The sequence below is a fragment of the Dysidea avara genome, chromosome 7 (genome assembly GCF_963678975.1).
Source record: "Dysidea avara chromosome 7, odDysAvar1.4, whole genome shotgun sequence".
NCBI classification, from domain to species: Eukaryota; Metazoa; Porifera; class Demospongiae; order Dictyoceratida; family Dysideidae; genus Dysidea; species Dysidea avara.
The window spans coordinates 732750-750271 of record NC_089278.1 but is presented as its reverse complement, the minus strand read 5'-3'; the positions used below and the strand labels follow the sequence as shown (position 1 = coordinate 750271).

Here is a 17522-nt window from a genome sequence, read left to right as displayed (position 1 = left end):
GATAATCGGTTCTTGGTCATCTATTGATCACCCGCATTGCGCATAGTTGACGTCATCAACACAACATACTCTTTAATTAGCGCATGGGCTTAACCCACTCCCCAACTACCCCACTCCTTTATGAACTATAGTTCTACAGGATATAGTGAGTATCTGCTTTGACATGATTCAAGAAGAGAAAATTGAAGACGACCTAAAACAAGAGGTTTGTAGCGTACGTGTTAACAGATAACTCTGGTGGGGTCAACTCTAAATGTTTGGTGCACGTAGTAAACATGCACTTTTTATCACTGAATTGGGGAATTGATTGAAAAAACAAGTGGAGTATGATTATTATGATAAATATTAAATAATTTGTAGCTAGGCTGAAGGCTCAGCTTGTGAAACCTGTTCATATAGCTACAATAAATATTACACAGTAAAAATATTAATTCATAAATAGCTCAGACCACACAGAGTGGTTACCTGCTATTTGGAATTATATGAAGAAGGCTCAGTCTCACATATCAATGGTGTTTGGCCAGTTATCTCAGCTGAAAAGCTAAGAGAACTGGCCAAACACCATAATATGTGAGACTGAGCCTTCTGAATTGTAATTACATATATAAATCACATGTTTCCAATGTTTATCTAATTAATATACTGCTCAACAATTGTTGAAGCATTAACAATGATAGAGTAGCTAAGCTGTTCCAGCCTTTTATGACACAACTCAGACTAAAAATTTGAACACATGAAGAAGTTCACTACATGGCATGGACATTATTTTGCTTAATCACGAAACACTGTGATTTTTACAAACTAACCTGCAAAACTAATTCACAGTGCTTTTGTTTCATTGTAACACTAATGTAGTGGAAGTTAATGGCTGTCAAGACATCAAAATAACTCAGAGCATTCCCTTCCAAATATCTGTTATACAATTTGCCATAGAAAAAGGTATTTTCAACCTTAAAATGATACGTCTAAATTTCCTCTGATTTCCTTCTGCTATAGCTCATCTTAATCGCTATTCACTGCTCTTTCCAAATCTGGTTTGGAATCTGAGGTATCTACCACGTGTTGCAGGTTATTATGCCTTTTATTACATGCCCCCAAAACGCCCAATACAAAATGTATGGGGAAATTTCCTACACCGGGTCAGTTTAGGCCATTTTGATACGCCTAAAGTTCCGTGAATTGGACTTCTTTTGGTATCGTTGTACTCGCAGAGAGTTGCTCTACACGTATCAAACCTGGAAAGTTACTAAACAGACTCGAGGTAGGCGGTACATGATAATTAATTTAATTTTTATTGGTTTTTCAATTGAAATGTATTGGGCATGCCTGTTCCAGCTGACATGTTTGCCTTGAACAAAAGTACAGCAAATGTCTACAAACTTCTTGATATGACAGCCAGTAGACAACAGCTGGTAGGAGACTTCTAATAATAATATTATTTGAGAGCTTGGCCTATACTGTTAATAGCTAATAGATGTTTATATTAAAATATCCCTAATTGTTGCTTTATATATTTTAGGAAGATCTTGCTCTAAAACAACTATGTCTTGACAGGCATCTACCAGAGATATCAAACAAAATTGATAACTGGGAGAGTTTACATTCTCATTGTCACTCAACTATAGATGCAGCTTTCTCTGAGTTCACAATCAATGATCTTGAGTATTACAAACAATCACAATTTAAATTTTTACAGTTGTGGAAGCGTATACTTGAAAGCAAAGCCACTTATTGTAATTTGTGTGAATGTTTCAGATCTGCAGAAAATTTGCAAGCTGATAGCTTTACCAGAATATTGTCCATTAGCTCACTGAAAGGTAAATGAATTATGTACATTGCATACGTAAGTGTATGTAATGTTTGCAGAAATCATCAAAGGAATAATCCGGTCAAATCATGACTTTCTGATCCACACTCTTGATCCTGACCACACATTGTCAATGATGTGTTCTAGAGGTCTATTATCAGATGATGAGGTAGAAATGATTAATTATGCTCCAACTGAAGACAAAAAGTGTAATAGTATTTTAATGGTGTTAAGACGTTCAAGTGTAACTTGTTTTCAAAAGTTTGTCTTGTTACTCTCTGAAGTTGACACTTCTGAGGATATTGTGAAGAGGATTGTGGATGGTAAATTAAATTATTTTTGTTTGCTTAAATATATTTGTTGTCATTACAGATTTGCAAAAGAATGAAGTGGTCAACTTTCTGCCTTCATCTACACCCAAACCCAGCAATGCTGTATCATCCACTTTGCGCAAAAGACAAGTACAAGATGATGAAGATGTTCCTTGCAGCAAACGAGTGGCCATAGTAGAGGAGCAAGAAGATCATGACGTTCAGTCCATTAAACAAACAGACGATCAACAACAATCAAATTTTTTCCAACCCGATGAATTGTCAACTGAATTTGTTAAAGTACTGGATAGAATAATGGACTGTTTGCAGAGTTGCAGAGTTAGTCGACTGATTACTAATTTTAATGTCTTCATGGCTAGCCATACTGCAAGGGTTCCTTTCTTTCCTAAAGATATGATGGTAAAGATTCAGGAGTGTAAAAATATTGATGAGCTGTTTAAGCAACTTTCACCTTACATTTCTTGGCAACGTCTGCATGTCCTACAATTACTGGTGGATGCTTCCAAGTGTAAGGAAGCACAACGGCTTTTGGCTGAGCTTAAGGCTAAGATTGACAAGAACAGACAGTTCACAGAGTGTGCAGGTATAAATCATCCTTCTAACAGAATTGTTCCATCCCAGAACAGTCTTGAGGCCTTGATCACCACCAAGTGTTCACAAGACAATGTATCACTAAGTGATGTTGATGAACTTAGAAAAGAACTAGCTGATTCTTCCAGTACAGAGGAGAGTGTGTTTGAACCAGTTGCTACTCAAGAAGGATGTACCATAATATACTGGTTAGTAATTAGGAGCGTATTAGGGCTGATTATCAATGGTGTGCGTAATAACCTACCACGACTATATGCCATCGGTATAATAGAAGTGTCAGTTGACCCTGATGTCACCATCACTACTGTACCAGGGCTGAGAATACGTTCATTAGCATATTTAACTGAACCTCCGACTAGTATACAGGTAGAGTCTGTCTGTCTGTCTGTATATTGTAACTATCCTGTTGTGTTATTGTAGGAGCTAAAGAGTGTCATTTCTAAGATGCAGTCAGATCTTTTAGCTCATGTTGAATCTTTGTCTTCACCTGAGTTGTTAGAATTTAAGCAAAAATTACAAGTCTTTCAGGAGAAATGCCACAGGCTAGGTGAAATGGCTGATGAACAGATGATAGACTTGGTGTCGCTAAAGGTATGTGATTAATGAATGAGAAATATGAAAGGTACTGTACTTTTTTTCTTTAAAAATAATAGGAAAAGGTAACACAGTTGGAAGACTCAAGGAAAACGATTGAAGAAGCTAAATTTAAAATATCACAAATGCAGTCAAGTCATGAAGAAATGGAATCAAAATTATCTTTGCTTGAAGTAGAAAATTCATCTTTGAAAGCAGAGAAGAAGAGCCTTGTTAGTCATGTTTCTGTGATAAGGGACAGAGAAAGGCAAAAGGTATAAATTTAACAATTCACTTTACTCATGGCTATTAATGCAGACCATGTATGTACTCATGCAGACATGCTGTACAGCCTTAATACAATAATGTCAATACATTGTAGGATTCAGAGTTACGAAATGCCAATCAAAGTGTTGAGGAACTCTTACAAGAAGTGAACAGACTGAAGGAAGAGAAGGTCAGTACATAGCTATAAACTAAAACGAATCGCATAACATCCAACTCTCTCTAGTTACTGTCATCAAAAGAGAAAAAAACTGTTTCTAGTCAGTCAGCATCTGTGGAAGACCCTGAGAAGTATACTGCTAACTGGACATGTACCGTTATTACTGGGTATGAAAATGTCAAGTTTGGACGTCCGGATGCAATAGCCATTGGGCCTAATCAAGAAGTATTAGTGTGTGATTACAAGCATCAGTGTGTGTTTGTATTAGATGATCAGTTTAACTTGCTGAGAGTGCTAGGAACTACTGGAGATGGTCGGCTAACTCATCCCAATGGAATAGCTGTAAATCAGAATGGCACCATTGCTGTCTCTGATTACAGGTTTCATCAAGTAAAGAAGTTTTCTTTGTCTGACGGGACTTGCATCTGCTCCATTGGAGCACCTGGTCAAGAAGATGGCAACTTTGACTATCCCCGTGGCTTAGCCTTTAGCAGTGATGGGCATCTCTATGTGATGGACTGGGGTAACTCTAGGATACAAGTGTTCAACCAGCAGAATGAATTTACTTTCAAATTTGGCACCCGAGGTTTGGGCCCTGCAGAATTTGATCACCCGACTCGTATAGCAATGGATAGTTCTGATAATGTCTATGTTGCCAATTACAATTCCAGTACTATTGGGATATTCACCAATCTTGGAAAATTTCTAGCATCCATTCCTACCAACAAACCATTTGCTATAGCAGTCACACCTAAAGGCCACATATTAGCTGATGACAATGACAAAAATTTGATTAGATTGTGGAATCCGAGCCACCAACTAATTGGCCAGTTTGGTACAGAAGGAGACCAAAAGGGAGAGTTCAATTCCATTACTGACATGGCTATTGGAAAGAATGGAGTTTATGTAGTTGATGCAAGGAACAAGCGACTTCAACTGATTGAAGGAATTAGGTGGTAGCCAGAACTAACTGATATGTTTAAATACATTTTATCAACCTGCATGACATTAAGAGGGTGTGGAGACGAAGTGATTGTCGGCACACCGTACACTACCGCTTTTTCACGCAATGTATGTCATTGATCACGCGATTGGATTATGTCATAATACTGTGGGCGCCAGTGGCAGTGTTTTGTAAAGGTGGGGAAAAACCCCGCCAAGGGTAGCGGTGTTTATTGGTTTAAAACTGGCATGTGTGATCAGGATACGACAAAAGACAGAACGGAATTCTGAAAAGGGTATAATGCTCCCTGGTGGTGCTCAAGAGGCTCACGTCGCCTTAAACGCCCGTGAAGAGGCGCATTCGGTTTATGTACTCAGTTTGAATGGACAAAAAGAAGTAAGGCTTATTTGTTTCATCATACGTTATTTTGACAGTTTACAGTACGAAATAAGTAGCCTATTTAGGGTTGCTATCAAGCGCTCTTCGATGCACAGTAAAAACTGAAATTAGCGTACAATCAACTAGGCCTGACTCAGCCGGACTGTTTTTAATTTGTATGTTAGTTGTTTTATATAATTAGCGTGTTTGTTTTCCTTGCCATGCCCACAGCTGACCCAAGTTGGTCAGATATATAGTCACATGTTGACCGAGGACCCATACATGTACCTAAGACCAGTCAAAGTTGATTGCTAGTTTCCCGTTTCAAGCATTTTCTAAACTGATGTGGGCGGGGTGGCCATTATTCATTACGGATAAATTCATGACAAAATGCCCAGAAATGCAATTATGAAAATATATTTGAAAATACATGTAGTGAAAATAGCCATATAATGAAAATTTTGTAGTAATTTCATTAAAGCATGCAGGCGGAAACAGGAAACTAGCAATCAACTCTGCCTGGCCTAATTTCATATTGTTCATCATTATCATGATGGTGTTTATTGAATTACTGTCTATTTGTGATTACCTAGTTTGTTGTACCTAACTGTAATTTATTGTATGTAATGTCACAACAGCTAAAGAATAGCCTTTCTTGGCTGATGTGATATAAGAAGTACTGTTGACATTTAGGCATAGATATTAGAGTAGGGTCCGCAATCTGAAAAATCAACTTTTACAAATCGGTGATCCCTCTGCCATTGTGGTATGTTCATTATAGTATCCCATTGCTAGATCCACCATGAAGCCGTAGGCATGATTGCTGTCTTCCACAGAAATATTGATTTTAGAAATTAAACCAACTGCGATACACCTATCGTCACAGTCAACTTCTTCTTGTTTTGGCCAGTGAACTTGCTGAAGCATTTGCTGGTATTAAAGTGTTTGCTGATATACCTAATTTCCATGCTGATAATTCTCCACAGTCAACTAGTCTTCTTATCACATCCTACTGCCCAGACATTGTAATATATAATTCCCAGAGCCCATCCATCACTCTGTTGAAACTAACTTGTCTTCTAGACTCCATCTATCACATTTGTCTGCCCGTGATAGGAAGCAGAACAAAACTGAGTATCTGCAGCTATTGGCTGAATTTGATTGCCTAAATATTGCTAATTATTACGACACCATTGAAATCACAGTGCTTTGTCATTTCCAAGTCTACTATCAAGATATTGTCCAATTTGTTAAACTTTGTTTGCGTTGACATAAGGATATCGAAGCATATTAGCTGATGACAATGTGATTAGATTGTGGAATCCAAGCCACCAACTAATTGGCCAGTTTGGCACAGAAGGAGACCAAAAGGGAGAGTTCAATTCCATTACTGACATGGCTATTGGAAAGAATGGAGTTTATGTAGTTGATGCAAGGAACAAGCGACTTCAACTGATTGAAGGAATAGAACTAACTGAAAATAGAAATGCCATCTTCGTAATAATTTTTCTGCATTTTTTCAAATGCCTGCATGACAATAAGAGGGTATGGTACAGAGACAAGGTGATTGTCGGTACACCGTATACTACCCCTTTTTTCACGCAAGTGTGCGTCACTGATCATGCGATTGGGTTATGTCATAGGTACTGTGGGCATTGCGGCAAGAGGGAAATACCCCCTTTAAGAGTGTTTATTTGTTCATAATTATTATGAACTCTTGATACTAGTACTGTGTATAAAACCAAAGAGGTGCGAGAATAAACTTTAAACTAGCATCTGATCAGAACATGACAAGGGACAGAACGGAATTCTGAAAAGGTATAATGCTCCCTGGTGGTGTTCAAGAAGCTCACGTCTCCTTCGAGGTCACCTTAAATTCCCGTGAAGAGGCTCATGTACTCAGTTTGAATGGACAAAATGAAGTAAGCATTTTAATTTGTGTCAATGTATCATAGCTCAGAAGTAGGATGTACAAGGGGTCAGGTGTCTAGTCTAGCTCGGGGTTACCAAGTTACTTAAAAAGGTAATAATAGTGGAGCCTTCCTGTATGTTTTGGAAGTCTGGGCATCAGTAATCCTACCTTGACATCTGATGAGCAGTACACTTTTTCAAGGGAGCTGCTGCATGGCTTAATAGATTTGATTTACCATCAAAACCCTGAAGATGTAGTTCATCATCAGCATGAGATTTTTCGTCATCTTTCTTCTGTCAAAGAGCGATCCTTATCTAACCAATTACAGTCCACACTTTCCAGCTGCCCTCCACCTTTGCGTTGGGTTGTTAAATGCTGCACCGAGGAAGGTTCTTCTTCTTGGCTTACTGCTCTTCCTCTAGAGCAGTATGGCTTTGCACTTCACAAGGGTGAGTTCATTGATGTCATTTGTTTAAGGTATGGCTACATGCCATCACGACTACCATCTCACTGTGTGTGTGGCAAGGATTTTAGCCTATCCCACGCCCTTAGTTGCCCACATGGTGCCTTTCCGATTATTCAGCATAATGAAATTAGGAATCTGACAGCTAGTTTGATGTCTGAAGTCTGCCATAATGTCCAGATTGAACCATAGCTGCACCCTTTGTCTGGTGAGATCTTGCATTATCACTCTGCCATTCAGGATGATGACGTGAGGGTAGACATCAGGGCTTCCGGCTTCTGGAGGTGCCTATACCATCATACCTTCTTTGATGTGAGGGTTTTAAACTGCTTTGCAGCTTCTAATCGTTCCTCTACACTATCTACTGCTTTTCAAAAACATGAACTATAGAAACGTCGTGCCTATGAGAAACGGATTCGGGAGGTGGAGCATGGGAGTTTTACCCCCTGGTTTTTTCCACTTCAGGTGGCATGGGAAGGGCTGCTACCACCACTTTTAAACATCTTGCCCGCCTGCTGAGCGAGAAGTGGAAATCCCCTTATTCTGTGGTGATGGGCTGGCTCCGTTGTAGTTTGGGGTTTTCCTTGCTCCGTTCTTCAGTTATGTGCATCAGGGGATCATGCTCAAGATCCAAGTGTCTGTGTGTGCCTCCAGCAGTTGATCTTGCTGTTGCTGAGGGGCACCTGCCTGCCCATTGAACCCTGAGCATGCTGTAGGTTCTGTGTAGGTTCTTTTCTGTAGGTTATAATTAATTTTTCAAATATATTCTTAGAATTCTATAGAGATGTGTGGGAGGAAGGGAGTGCCATTAGGGCCAGAGGAAAAAAATAATAATACTGGAGCCAAAAAAATCGTAGCTTAGTACTTAATAAAACTTATGGCTTATCAACTCAACATGGCAACATGAGCTGCCTGCTGAAGTATGCAACGTATTGTACTCTTTGGTAGATGGCATATGCATTGCTAAGCTTTGAACGGTCACTGGCATGAAATGGCCTAGACAGCCAACTTTAATTGTTACAAGATTAACTGAAAATCCAGCATGATGAAGATCCAGCAGCAATGAACCATAGCAATCTTCTTTACGGTTCCTTACAGCCAAAAGTGATGCTGAGTATCAAACAGTATGGTAGTACTGTTTAAGTAGGGATCCCCTCGAAAATGAAGTGTGCCGCCTAAAATTCCGCCTTTAAAAGTCATCCTAGAGACATCTTACGCCATGAAAATCACCTTTACGGAATAATATTAGTCCATCTAACATGAAATACAGCATTAAAAACAAGAAAACACTTACGGATATAGAATTTTAAAGAATCTCCAAATCTTGAAATTTCGTCTCACTCACTCACTCACTCACTCACTCACTCACTCACTCACTCACTCACTCACTCACTCACTCACTCACTCACTCACTCACCACAGTTGCAAGCCTAGAGCCAGTGCATGGTCACCATTTTACGCCACAATAACAAACTCACTGGTGGGATGTGCCTTTTGGGGTTCCGACAAGTGTATACCCTGTGCGCCTTGTTTTTCCTTTTATCTTCAATCAGGTTGGTTGTCTTCTTCTTTAGGCATCAAAACCATACCAAGGCATTAATTTTCCGTATCAATACTTTTCTGTAGACACCACAAAATTATTTCAGAAAGCGCTTATACTGCTGAAAGAGTGGAGCGCTTATAATTTCAAGTGTTGCATGTGAAACATTAAGGCTGCTGAGTTGTCATTTTCAACTTTTTGCCAATGCCTGGACTGCAATCAACAAAGAGATTTGTTACTTAATAGATGGACTGATCCTCAACGGCTTGTTCCTCTGAACACACTGACTTAGCCACTCAGGGCTGCAGATGGCGAGATCAGTGAGTGAGTGGATAGTACTCAAGTGGAAATTGTATTATTTCATCCTGTTAGTCGTGAATAGTCGAGACTAAGCTCCAGACAACTGAAAGGGCCTGTTCGTTTGAACAACTTCCGAACAACTTCTGGCCTGGGTGAATAGAATGCGGACCATCATACTGAGACAGGTCATAGCAATCTGAGTGCCACTGCTAGCGCCGCAAGGTGCAAAGGAGCATAACACTCAGGATATAGCTACGTTTTATCTTTTGTGAAATCCCTTTGTGCCTGGTTATGTTAACAGGTATTAGCAGTTATTATACAGTCAAAGGAAGCCACGATAAGTCTAAGTACTTGTGTGCTATTTGTAAACTAAAACAGCCTGAACAACTCTTAGAATGTAACAATGTGCTATTTGTAAACTAAAACAGCCTGAACAACTCTTAGAATGTAACAATGAACTCCATTTTTTAAGCTCTCTGTGCTGTAGAGGACCAGAAACAGAAGGTTGTTGAAATCATTTTTAAAACCCTACCAGTATTACTGGCACTATATGAAAAAAACAGTCTCATAAACAGCTATGAATGCCCTATATGGACTTAAGGTTTACTTGAGGTTGTAATTAATCAATGTTGAAACCATGCACTAGTATCACACTCCTTCTATAAACTCCTGATTGTTAGTCTTGCCAGCCAGCCTGTATTTTTCTTTTGTTATTTGGTTGGGGAAAAAGACAGTCTGGTAACATAGCCAATGGCTAGTCACACAGCAGTTTGAGCTTTTTGACGGACCGGAAATTGAGTTGGTTAACCTCAAACCTTGCTCAACCTCATAACTGAGGGTACAATAATGATATTTACAATCTATTAGCAGGTCACTCAATTAACAGAGGTTAAAGCTGCTGCTATTGGCCAAGTTACCAGACTGTGTCTTTTTCCGACCAAATGACAAAGAAACAACACTGGCTGGCTGGAGAGACTACTTGATTGTACCTAGCTGTAGTTTGTGGTAATGTGTTGTACTTTATTGTATGTTATCTCACAGGACACTCTTTTGGTTGATGCTGTCTTTCCTGTGTAAAAAAAAGTACTTTGAAATTTTAAATTCTCTATCTAGGGCAAAAGAACTTCTCTTGATTTAGCAAGTGACATACTGACTGTTAGAGTGACACTAATAATACAATTGTAATAAGAGTATATTTAGAGGTTTTTGCGGGAGGCATTCCGGACCCACATGTGTACATACAGATTATCTTGGCATTTTTCATGTTATGAGTGGATAAACAGTGGAGGGTTCTACAGCAACAAAAGCACAAATAGAGGTTTTAGTGTAAAGATAGCTGTTAAACAGATACAAAATACTATTGTAAGAGTGGGTGTTTGTAGCGAAACTACAGGCCATAAATGTATTGTGATATTTTGCAGGAAGTAAATGTGCTGGAGCAGGTATGCAGTGATAAGTCACTGGCAATGATTTCAAAACAACTGGCAGATTGTGATACTCTATGGCCTTTTTTGGGTATCAGTTATGCAAAGCATGAGGAAGTTGTCAGAAACAATTTCAGAATGTATGAAAATTATAAACTTAGTTTATTGCTGGAATGGCGAAACAATCTTGGTGTTCAGGCTACATATCAGAAGTTAAGTGAGGCATTTGAAGAATGGGGTAACCAGGATATTAGTGCTGATGTACTTAAAAAGATATCATCTGAAGGTTTGTAGTTGAGTGGTGTATGCGTATATGTAGTGTGTGTGTGTGCGTGCATGCATGCATGCGTGCGCGCGTGTGTGTGAGGCAGCATAGCCACATTGGCTTGGTTCCAGGTTCAATGCCCAGTTGTGCCAATTTGGTGTTGTTGTTTCCTTGAGCAAGAAACTTTACTCACATTGCTGTATATTGGGGACCTGGTGGCCTGGTGTCATCTGGGGAAGCGGTCCACCCAGCTGTAACATCAATGGGTACCTGGTGTTTACTGGGAAAGCAAATGCCCAACTGTCCTTGTCTCACTTAGCAGTGTTGGGGTCATTGTGGAACTTTGGGTTCCACGAGTTCTTTCTGTAAGACCTGGACAGACCTTCACATGGTAGTATGAAGTTGAAATTTGTACTTATATTTTTATATATATATTACCTCTTTGTCTTTATAGTGTTGAAGGTACCTGGTGAGCAGGACACACGTGAAACCACTACAACTTTGCTAGCATCATCACCAGCAACATTTTTATCATCATTAGAATGCAGTGGTTCATTAAGCATGCTACACAGTTATGAATCATTTGAGTCTGACCCACACCTTCATACATTCACTGATATGCTAGATAACATTAGTGATGCTATTGCACAATGTTATGATACTGCAGCTAAGATCAGTAAACTTATTATTAAAGTGAATGCAATGCTAAACTCAAATAAAAATCACAATGTTCCACGTCATGTTATTTGTGAATTAGGCAGAAAGAAATATAAACATACAGATGAACTCTTCTGTACTCTTAGTCCTTATATTAAACCAGGGAGTACAACAGTCCTTCAGATTATAGTGGATGCATCAGGGTGCAAAAAAGCACAGAACTTGTTAGAAGAGTTTTTAGAAGACAAGAATAAGTAGCTCCTTGATCAAGTAAATATTAAAGAATGGGCCATGCACTTTTGAAAGTGACTTACACATATGTAGCTGTACATGTGATGATAAAGAAAGGTGTTGAAGTCAGGAAACTCATTTGTGTACAAATGCCCTATAGCATCTGTATGTGGTGGTGTGTACAATAGTTGTTAGTAAGATATAATTGTATATGAGTAGTGAAAGGAAATTGTATGTGTTTGGATATTGGATATACTTTCCATCATGTCAAATTATTATTTGCAAGGCTTCATTTCCAATATGATTTACTACACATCCACAGTTCTCATGCAGGACACATTCAACTGGTGAATTTTTATAGGTGCTTCTTATCTTTTCATGCAGTACTATCATTTATGTTTACTTTTCACCTTTAGCGTGTTTGGCATTGCACACACAATATAATTATAGTTCCAGACCGTTAATGCAGGCATTAAATAGATAAACAAAACACATCTGCACCCGACCATTTTAGAGCACTTCACTTATAGTATGTTCACGTTGAGTTGAATCCTCAAAAAAGTTTAATAATTCATGGATGCAATTACTCACGATCTTGAAATTTGGTTCATTTGTAGTACTGCTTGACCTGCTAAAAATATTTCAAAATCTTTTTGTTCAAATGTTTGACATAATATTTACGGCCAATCAAAATTTTCACAATACATTTCCTATGAGGAAGCCATACAAATACAGTGTCCATTACAGCCCTTTCCCGAACTTGTAATGGAGCCAAACCGTACGTGTCTGTTGTTGACACCTTTGCTGTTACCAATAATCATCTGGTTGGCTGAAATGTTAACTCTGTTGAGAAAAAATCCACATTTTATTTTTAGCTGTTTTTCAGGATTCAGCTCAACGTGAACATACTATAAGTTAGGGCTATGAATTTTTCAATGTCCGTACAATAGTAAGATGCTGTTCACAATATAGTCAATAACATAATATAATGACAGCGAAAATTCACCTGTTGCATACAAAGGGAGTGAAGGATGCATAGATTCGCTTAAGAGAATGACAGTTCGCCTTTTAAAGCTTTTTTATTTGTGAGATTAATTTTCAAACAGCTTTATAGTGGTGGCAATACTTTATGATATCACCATGCAGCTCTACAGTACAAAAGACCTGTTGCAAAATACTATATGTAACTGTATCTTTCACTATAAAATGACCATGCAGCTATAGCAAACATATTTACATATACTATTAAGTATCAAAGTAAAAGCATGTACACTATACAGGGAACACGTACACTACACACGGAACACGTACACTACACGTGGACCATACATGGAGCATGTACACTACATGTGGAGCATGTACACCATACATGGAGCATGTACACTATACCTGGAGCATATACACTACACATGGAGCATGTACACTACATGTGGAGCATATACACTACATATTTTGGTAAAATCATGAGTCAATCCTGTCCTGATGGCAATTGGCAAAGGTGATTTAATTATTAACATTTTACAGTGGTCAGCACTGAAGGTCTACAGCAACATGTGCTGCAGCCTTAGGATTACCTAACCTAATTTCAAGGACTTAGACTTCAATGACTTATAGCTGATTTGTTTTATAAGAAAACCATAATCCTTAATAATTCTTTTCTGTATCATCACTTACTCGTTAGAAATTGCAAATGCAATATCATAAAAACATTTTATAAAACAATGTTATGTGCATAATATTCTTGATACTACCATGTGTCTTTGTATAATTCATCAATAAGTTAGGGGGTTGATTTACGAAACTAGTAATGAGCATTGACATCATTGTGGCCATTTCTTGGCCATCAACTGTGATGATTTTTTAAAACGTAAGTTGTCAGTTTTGGTGTGCGGCTGGATAGAACTTTATTCTAGTATCTCACACTGGTAGTGGCGGTTATTTCAGATGCTGTGAATAGTGATGAGTACTTTCAGTTTCTGACATGTTATATTCTTATAATCTATATCTATATACCTGCTAAAAACAAGTTTTAAGCAACTGTATATATTAATATACATGTATAGTATCCTTTTTAATTCAGTCATTGAAGCATCTGCAGTCATATGTAATAGCTATATATTGACTGAATTAGCCATACTTTGACTCAATTAAGTGAAGGGATTTTCTTATCAACAAAAAGGATATTTGCATTTGGCAGAGTGAAATAGTAGGTAATTTACCTGGTGACCTGTACTTGGTGTTTTTTTGGTGGAGAAATCAAATTAGATGTATGGCAGCTTAAGAGCAACACTGTTTACTATAATCAGTGAACTTAAGTATTGGCTACTATGGCCTTAACATGTCTATTGAATTACAATGTGTTCTTTCTCCCACTGTGCTTGCTCCTCTTGTTTCCGACGCACAGCAGCAACTTTTTCCTGTAAGGTACATTCAACATCATCACTACCCTTATAGTCATAACTATTAGATCCTTTACCTCACGTTGAAAATGTTGCATCACTTCAGAAACCATTTTCTTTAGCTCAGTAAGTTGAGTTATTGTCTCATTAGCAGTAATTCTTAAGCTTTTGGCATGAAACAACGGGAAAAAATCTGTTTTATTACCTATAATCTACAAAATGCATACATCTAAAGGTGTTTTTTTTTATTGTAAATCATTTTACTTGTTCATATGCAAAGCTTTCTATAGCACTGTGATCGTTGACATTGATTCTCTCCAAATGTAAGTAAAAGTAGATATAGTGCCACATACAGTGCTCATGTTTAACATGATGGTAAAATCCCTTCATTGAAACAAGATCATGTCAGACTGAAGTACAAAAGAGAATAAGCACCTTGGCTCTTCTTTCAAATTCATAACTTGGAAGGTTACAAATAAAGCAATATCCTTTTTTATCTTCCTCTATACGCCACTGTATTGAACAATCACACCTGAAATAGTCAAATACAGTGACACTTTTTACCTTCTCATCCCTCAGCTCAGAGAATGTGTCCACAATGATACCAAACACAATGTTCAAGCCAATAGTGGTCACAATAATGAAAAAGGTTAGGTCATAGAGAATAGTTCTGAGAGCAGCATCTCTAAATTCAGTTGGTAAACTTGTAGCCTACAGGTACACAATGTCATATCATGCATTTCATTTCATTTATCTGCTCACCAGACCCAGTGTATCAAGTAAGCCATAGTCCAGTACAGTGATGAAGCATTCAATGAGAGAACGACAGAATCTCACATTATTATTATTCTCAGAATTAGGGTAATGAAATTCATTAGCTAGTAGAGCAAATGTACCCACACTATAAATATAGATGATGACCAGACCAAGTGCACCAACCCATAACAGTGACCGACCTATATTTTGTGACTGCTAAAATGCACAGAAGTTCTTTGAGCTATTTACCATTCTTAGTAACAGATCTGAGAACTCTTTGTAGTATATCATTATCAATCACAATGTGAAGCAGACAAATGCAATAGAAATATCCATAAAATGGTATTGACAATGCTGAGCATGCCACAAACACCTTTAATAATGGTGGTACAATTACACCAACAGTGTTAGACACAGTTCTTACAATGTGGTATATGGATCTCAATCCAAACAGTGACTCATCTGAGTAAGTTGGGATCCTTTCTGTTCTGAGTCTACACACACAATGCTAATACCATTTACACAAACTAGTGACATACATGTAGTGATAGAAAATATCTGGAAAGACAAAATTTGATGAATAGATGAGGAAGTAAGACATGACCATTGCTAGACTCATCAACAAATGAATTCCTCCTCCAATGTAGAGAGCATAATCAAAAAACCAGTGACCACTTCTGCTATCCTCAGGAACAGTTGGAACAATTGTCTTGACTATTGTGCACAAATCATTAGTGCAATTATTGGGAGTAAAGTTGTTGTCATTGACAACATTATTATAACAAGACGTTTCAACACAATAGTTATTGAGTAAGGCCTCATCACTTGTTACGCTTGCTCCTTCTCCCGGAGGATTGTAAACATATCCCCTGTATGTTGGCCAGTATAGTGACTATTAGTTATGAATAGCAACTTACGATTCCAAGTCAACATCACTCCAAGCTATTACCAGCATGAAATTCATCACTAGTGTCCACAATATGAGCAAATAATTTCTCAATTTTCTATCCCACAATTTGGGTAGTAAAGTAATTGATTAGATGGTAACTTACAAGTTGGATACAAACATGTTAGTGTACCAGTGTTCACGAAGGACAGTCTGTAACACAGTTCAGTATGAATTGTATGTTATCACAATGCTATACACTTTACCAAATGATCAATTTCTTTCTTTACTGATTTCATCCATGTCAGAAAATCTCGAACTTTGTCCTCTGGTGATTCACGATTTACACGATATTTTATTTTCTCAGCGACTTCCTCTGGCAGTTCATCCTGTAGTGAGTAAATATATTATAACTACACACCAGACCACATGCATATACTACTTAATAATAGTTTCTCATCCCCACCTTTGTTGATTGTTGATGTCATTGGTAGCTACTAAACAAGTTTTTAAATAATGTGAGGTATACCACTATATCAACTTCAGCTATCCATAGTTAAAATAAAATTTGGCTGCATTGCAAATTTTGAGTACTGACACATGAGAAACTATTATAAGGTTGTGTGGTCTAATCCAACACTATAATACTCTTACTGCAGAATAAGTTCTAAAATATATTTTGGTCAATATTTTCTGGCCATTTTCATTCTGGTATAACAATTCTACAGACTTGGACCATTTTGTGCAGTAATTCCAAGCCTCAATAAGATCAGTATCAGTTTGTGCTTGTGTAGAGTTGCTAGGTACACCGGAGGCATGCATATTACTTGGGTGCTTTGATCCAACATTCAAAGGTTCTAAGATCATAAAAAGTAATGTGTAGTTGATATAATGTTATTGAAATGTCTCTCACCAACATCACTGAGTGAAATCCCCTCAAAGTCTGCCATGTGTACTAACACATGATAAGTCCTGAAGACTGCCTTTTCTGCATCATCATCTTTATCCACTTTTTTCTGGATAGCCAAAAAGAAATTGGTAACAGTGACATGCTATGTGTGATGTGTATTACAACATGGTGAATCTTAAGTTGCCTTTGTGTGTCACTGAGGCTGCATGCATTAATGCGTAGAACTTTACAAGTATGGTTATAATTATATACAGTTGGTGAAGTCACTGATCAAACAGAACACAAAATCCTTTACCATCACAAAGTCAATAAGAACTAAAAAAGCAACTGTAAGGTATTAAAATCAAAATTTCATGTGATTGATAATACATGTATAACATTACCTACCATTCCCTGATCTTTACTGAGTTGGTAGAAGAACACTAACGTACAATAAAGAGCATTAATGTCAACAGCTTTAAATATATTCTTGACAAGTTTCTCTGTGCCTGGATGTGTTTCTTCACACATAGCCTCTAGTAGTTCAACTGCTGACTGCTTTAAATGAAGCACCTTATAGTACATAATAAACTCTGGTGCAATTTTGTAAACTCTAGCTGCATACTTTGTTTAGTGAACATTGTTGTACTATGGAAATTTGCAATATGCGATTAACAGTATCCAATATTTGATGATTAAACAGGACCTGCTGGTTGGCAAAATTTCCCTAA

The 17522-nt window shown here is 37.8% G+C and overlaps 2 protein-coding genes across 4 annotated transcripts; one reads left to right on the top strand and one right to left on the bottom strand.

Annotated features, from left to right (window-relative positions):
• Positions 1-68: 68 nt before the first annotated feature.
• Positions 69-12133, top strand: LOC136261567 (uncharacterized). Of its 3 annotated transcripts, XM_066055589.1 has the most exons (11): positions 69-205; positions 1520-1817; positions 1867-2130; positions 2180-3096; positions 3151-3321; positions 3384-3578; positions 3686-3760; positions 3815-5087; positions 5133-10646; positions 10706-10994; positions 11428-12133. In XM_066055589.1, the coding sequence occupies exons 1-8, from the start codon at positions 164-166 to the stop codon at positions 4706-4708; spliced, it is 2856 nt and encodes a 951-aa protein (XP_065911661.1). In that variant the 5' UTR covers positions 69-163; the 3' UTR covers positions 4709-5087; positions 5133-10646; positions 10706-10994; positions 11428-12133. The 3 variants fall into 3 exon arrangements, with proteins under 3 accessions (XP_065911661.1, XP_065911660.1, XP_065911662.1); XM_066055588.1 differs by lacking the exon at positions 5133-10646; XM_066055590.1 differs by lacking the exon at positions 5133-10646 and having other exon boundaries at positions 71-205; positions 1756-1817.
• Positions 12134-13532: 1399 nt separating this feature from the next.
• Positions 13533-17474, bottom strand: LOC136259846 (inositol 1,4,5-trisphosphate receptor-like protein A). Its single transcript, XM_066053399.1, has 17 exons — positions 17417-17474; positions 17200-17364; positions 16816-16918; positions 16557-16759; positions 16169-16291; positions 16069-16115; positions 15934-16020; positions 15556-15885; positions 15441-15510; positions 15266-15389; positions 15023-15216; positions 14825-14971; positions 14696-14773; positions 14525-14644; positions 14338-14472; positions 14081-14278; positions 13533-13808 (listed from the first exon to the last, which is right to left on the bottom strand). Exons 2-16 carry the CDS (start codon positions 17320-17322, stop codon positions 14204-14206), a joined length of 1959 nt encoding a protein of 652 aa, XP_065909471.1. The 5' UTR covers positions 17323-17364; positions 17417-17474; the 3' UTR covers positions 13533-13808; positions 14081-14203.
• Between the last annotated feature and the right edge of the window lie 48 nt (positions 17475-17522).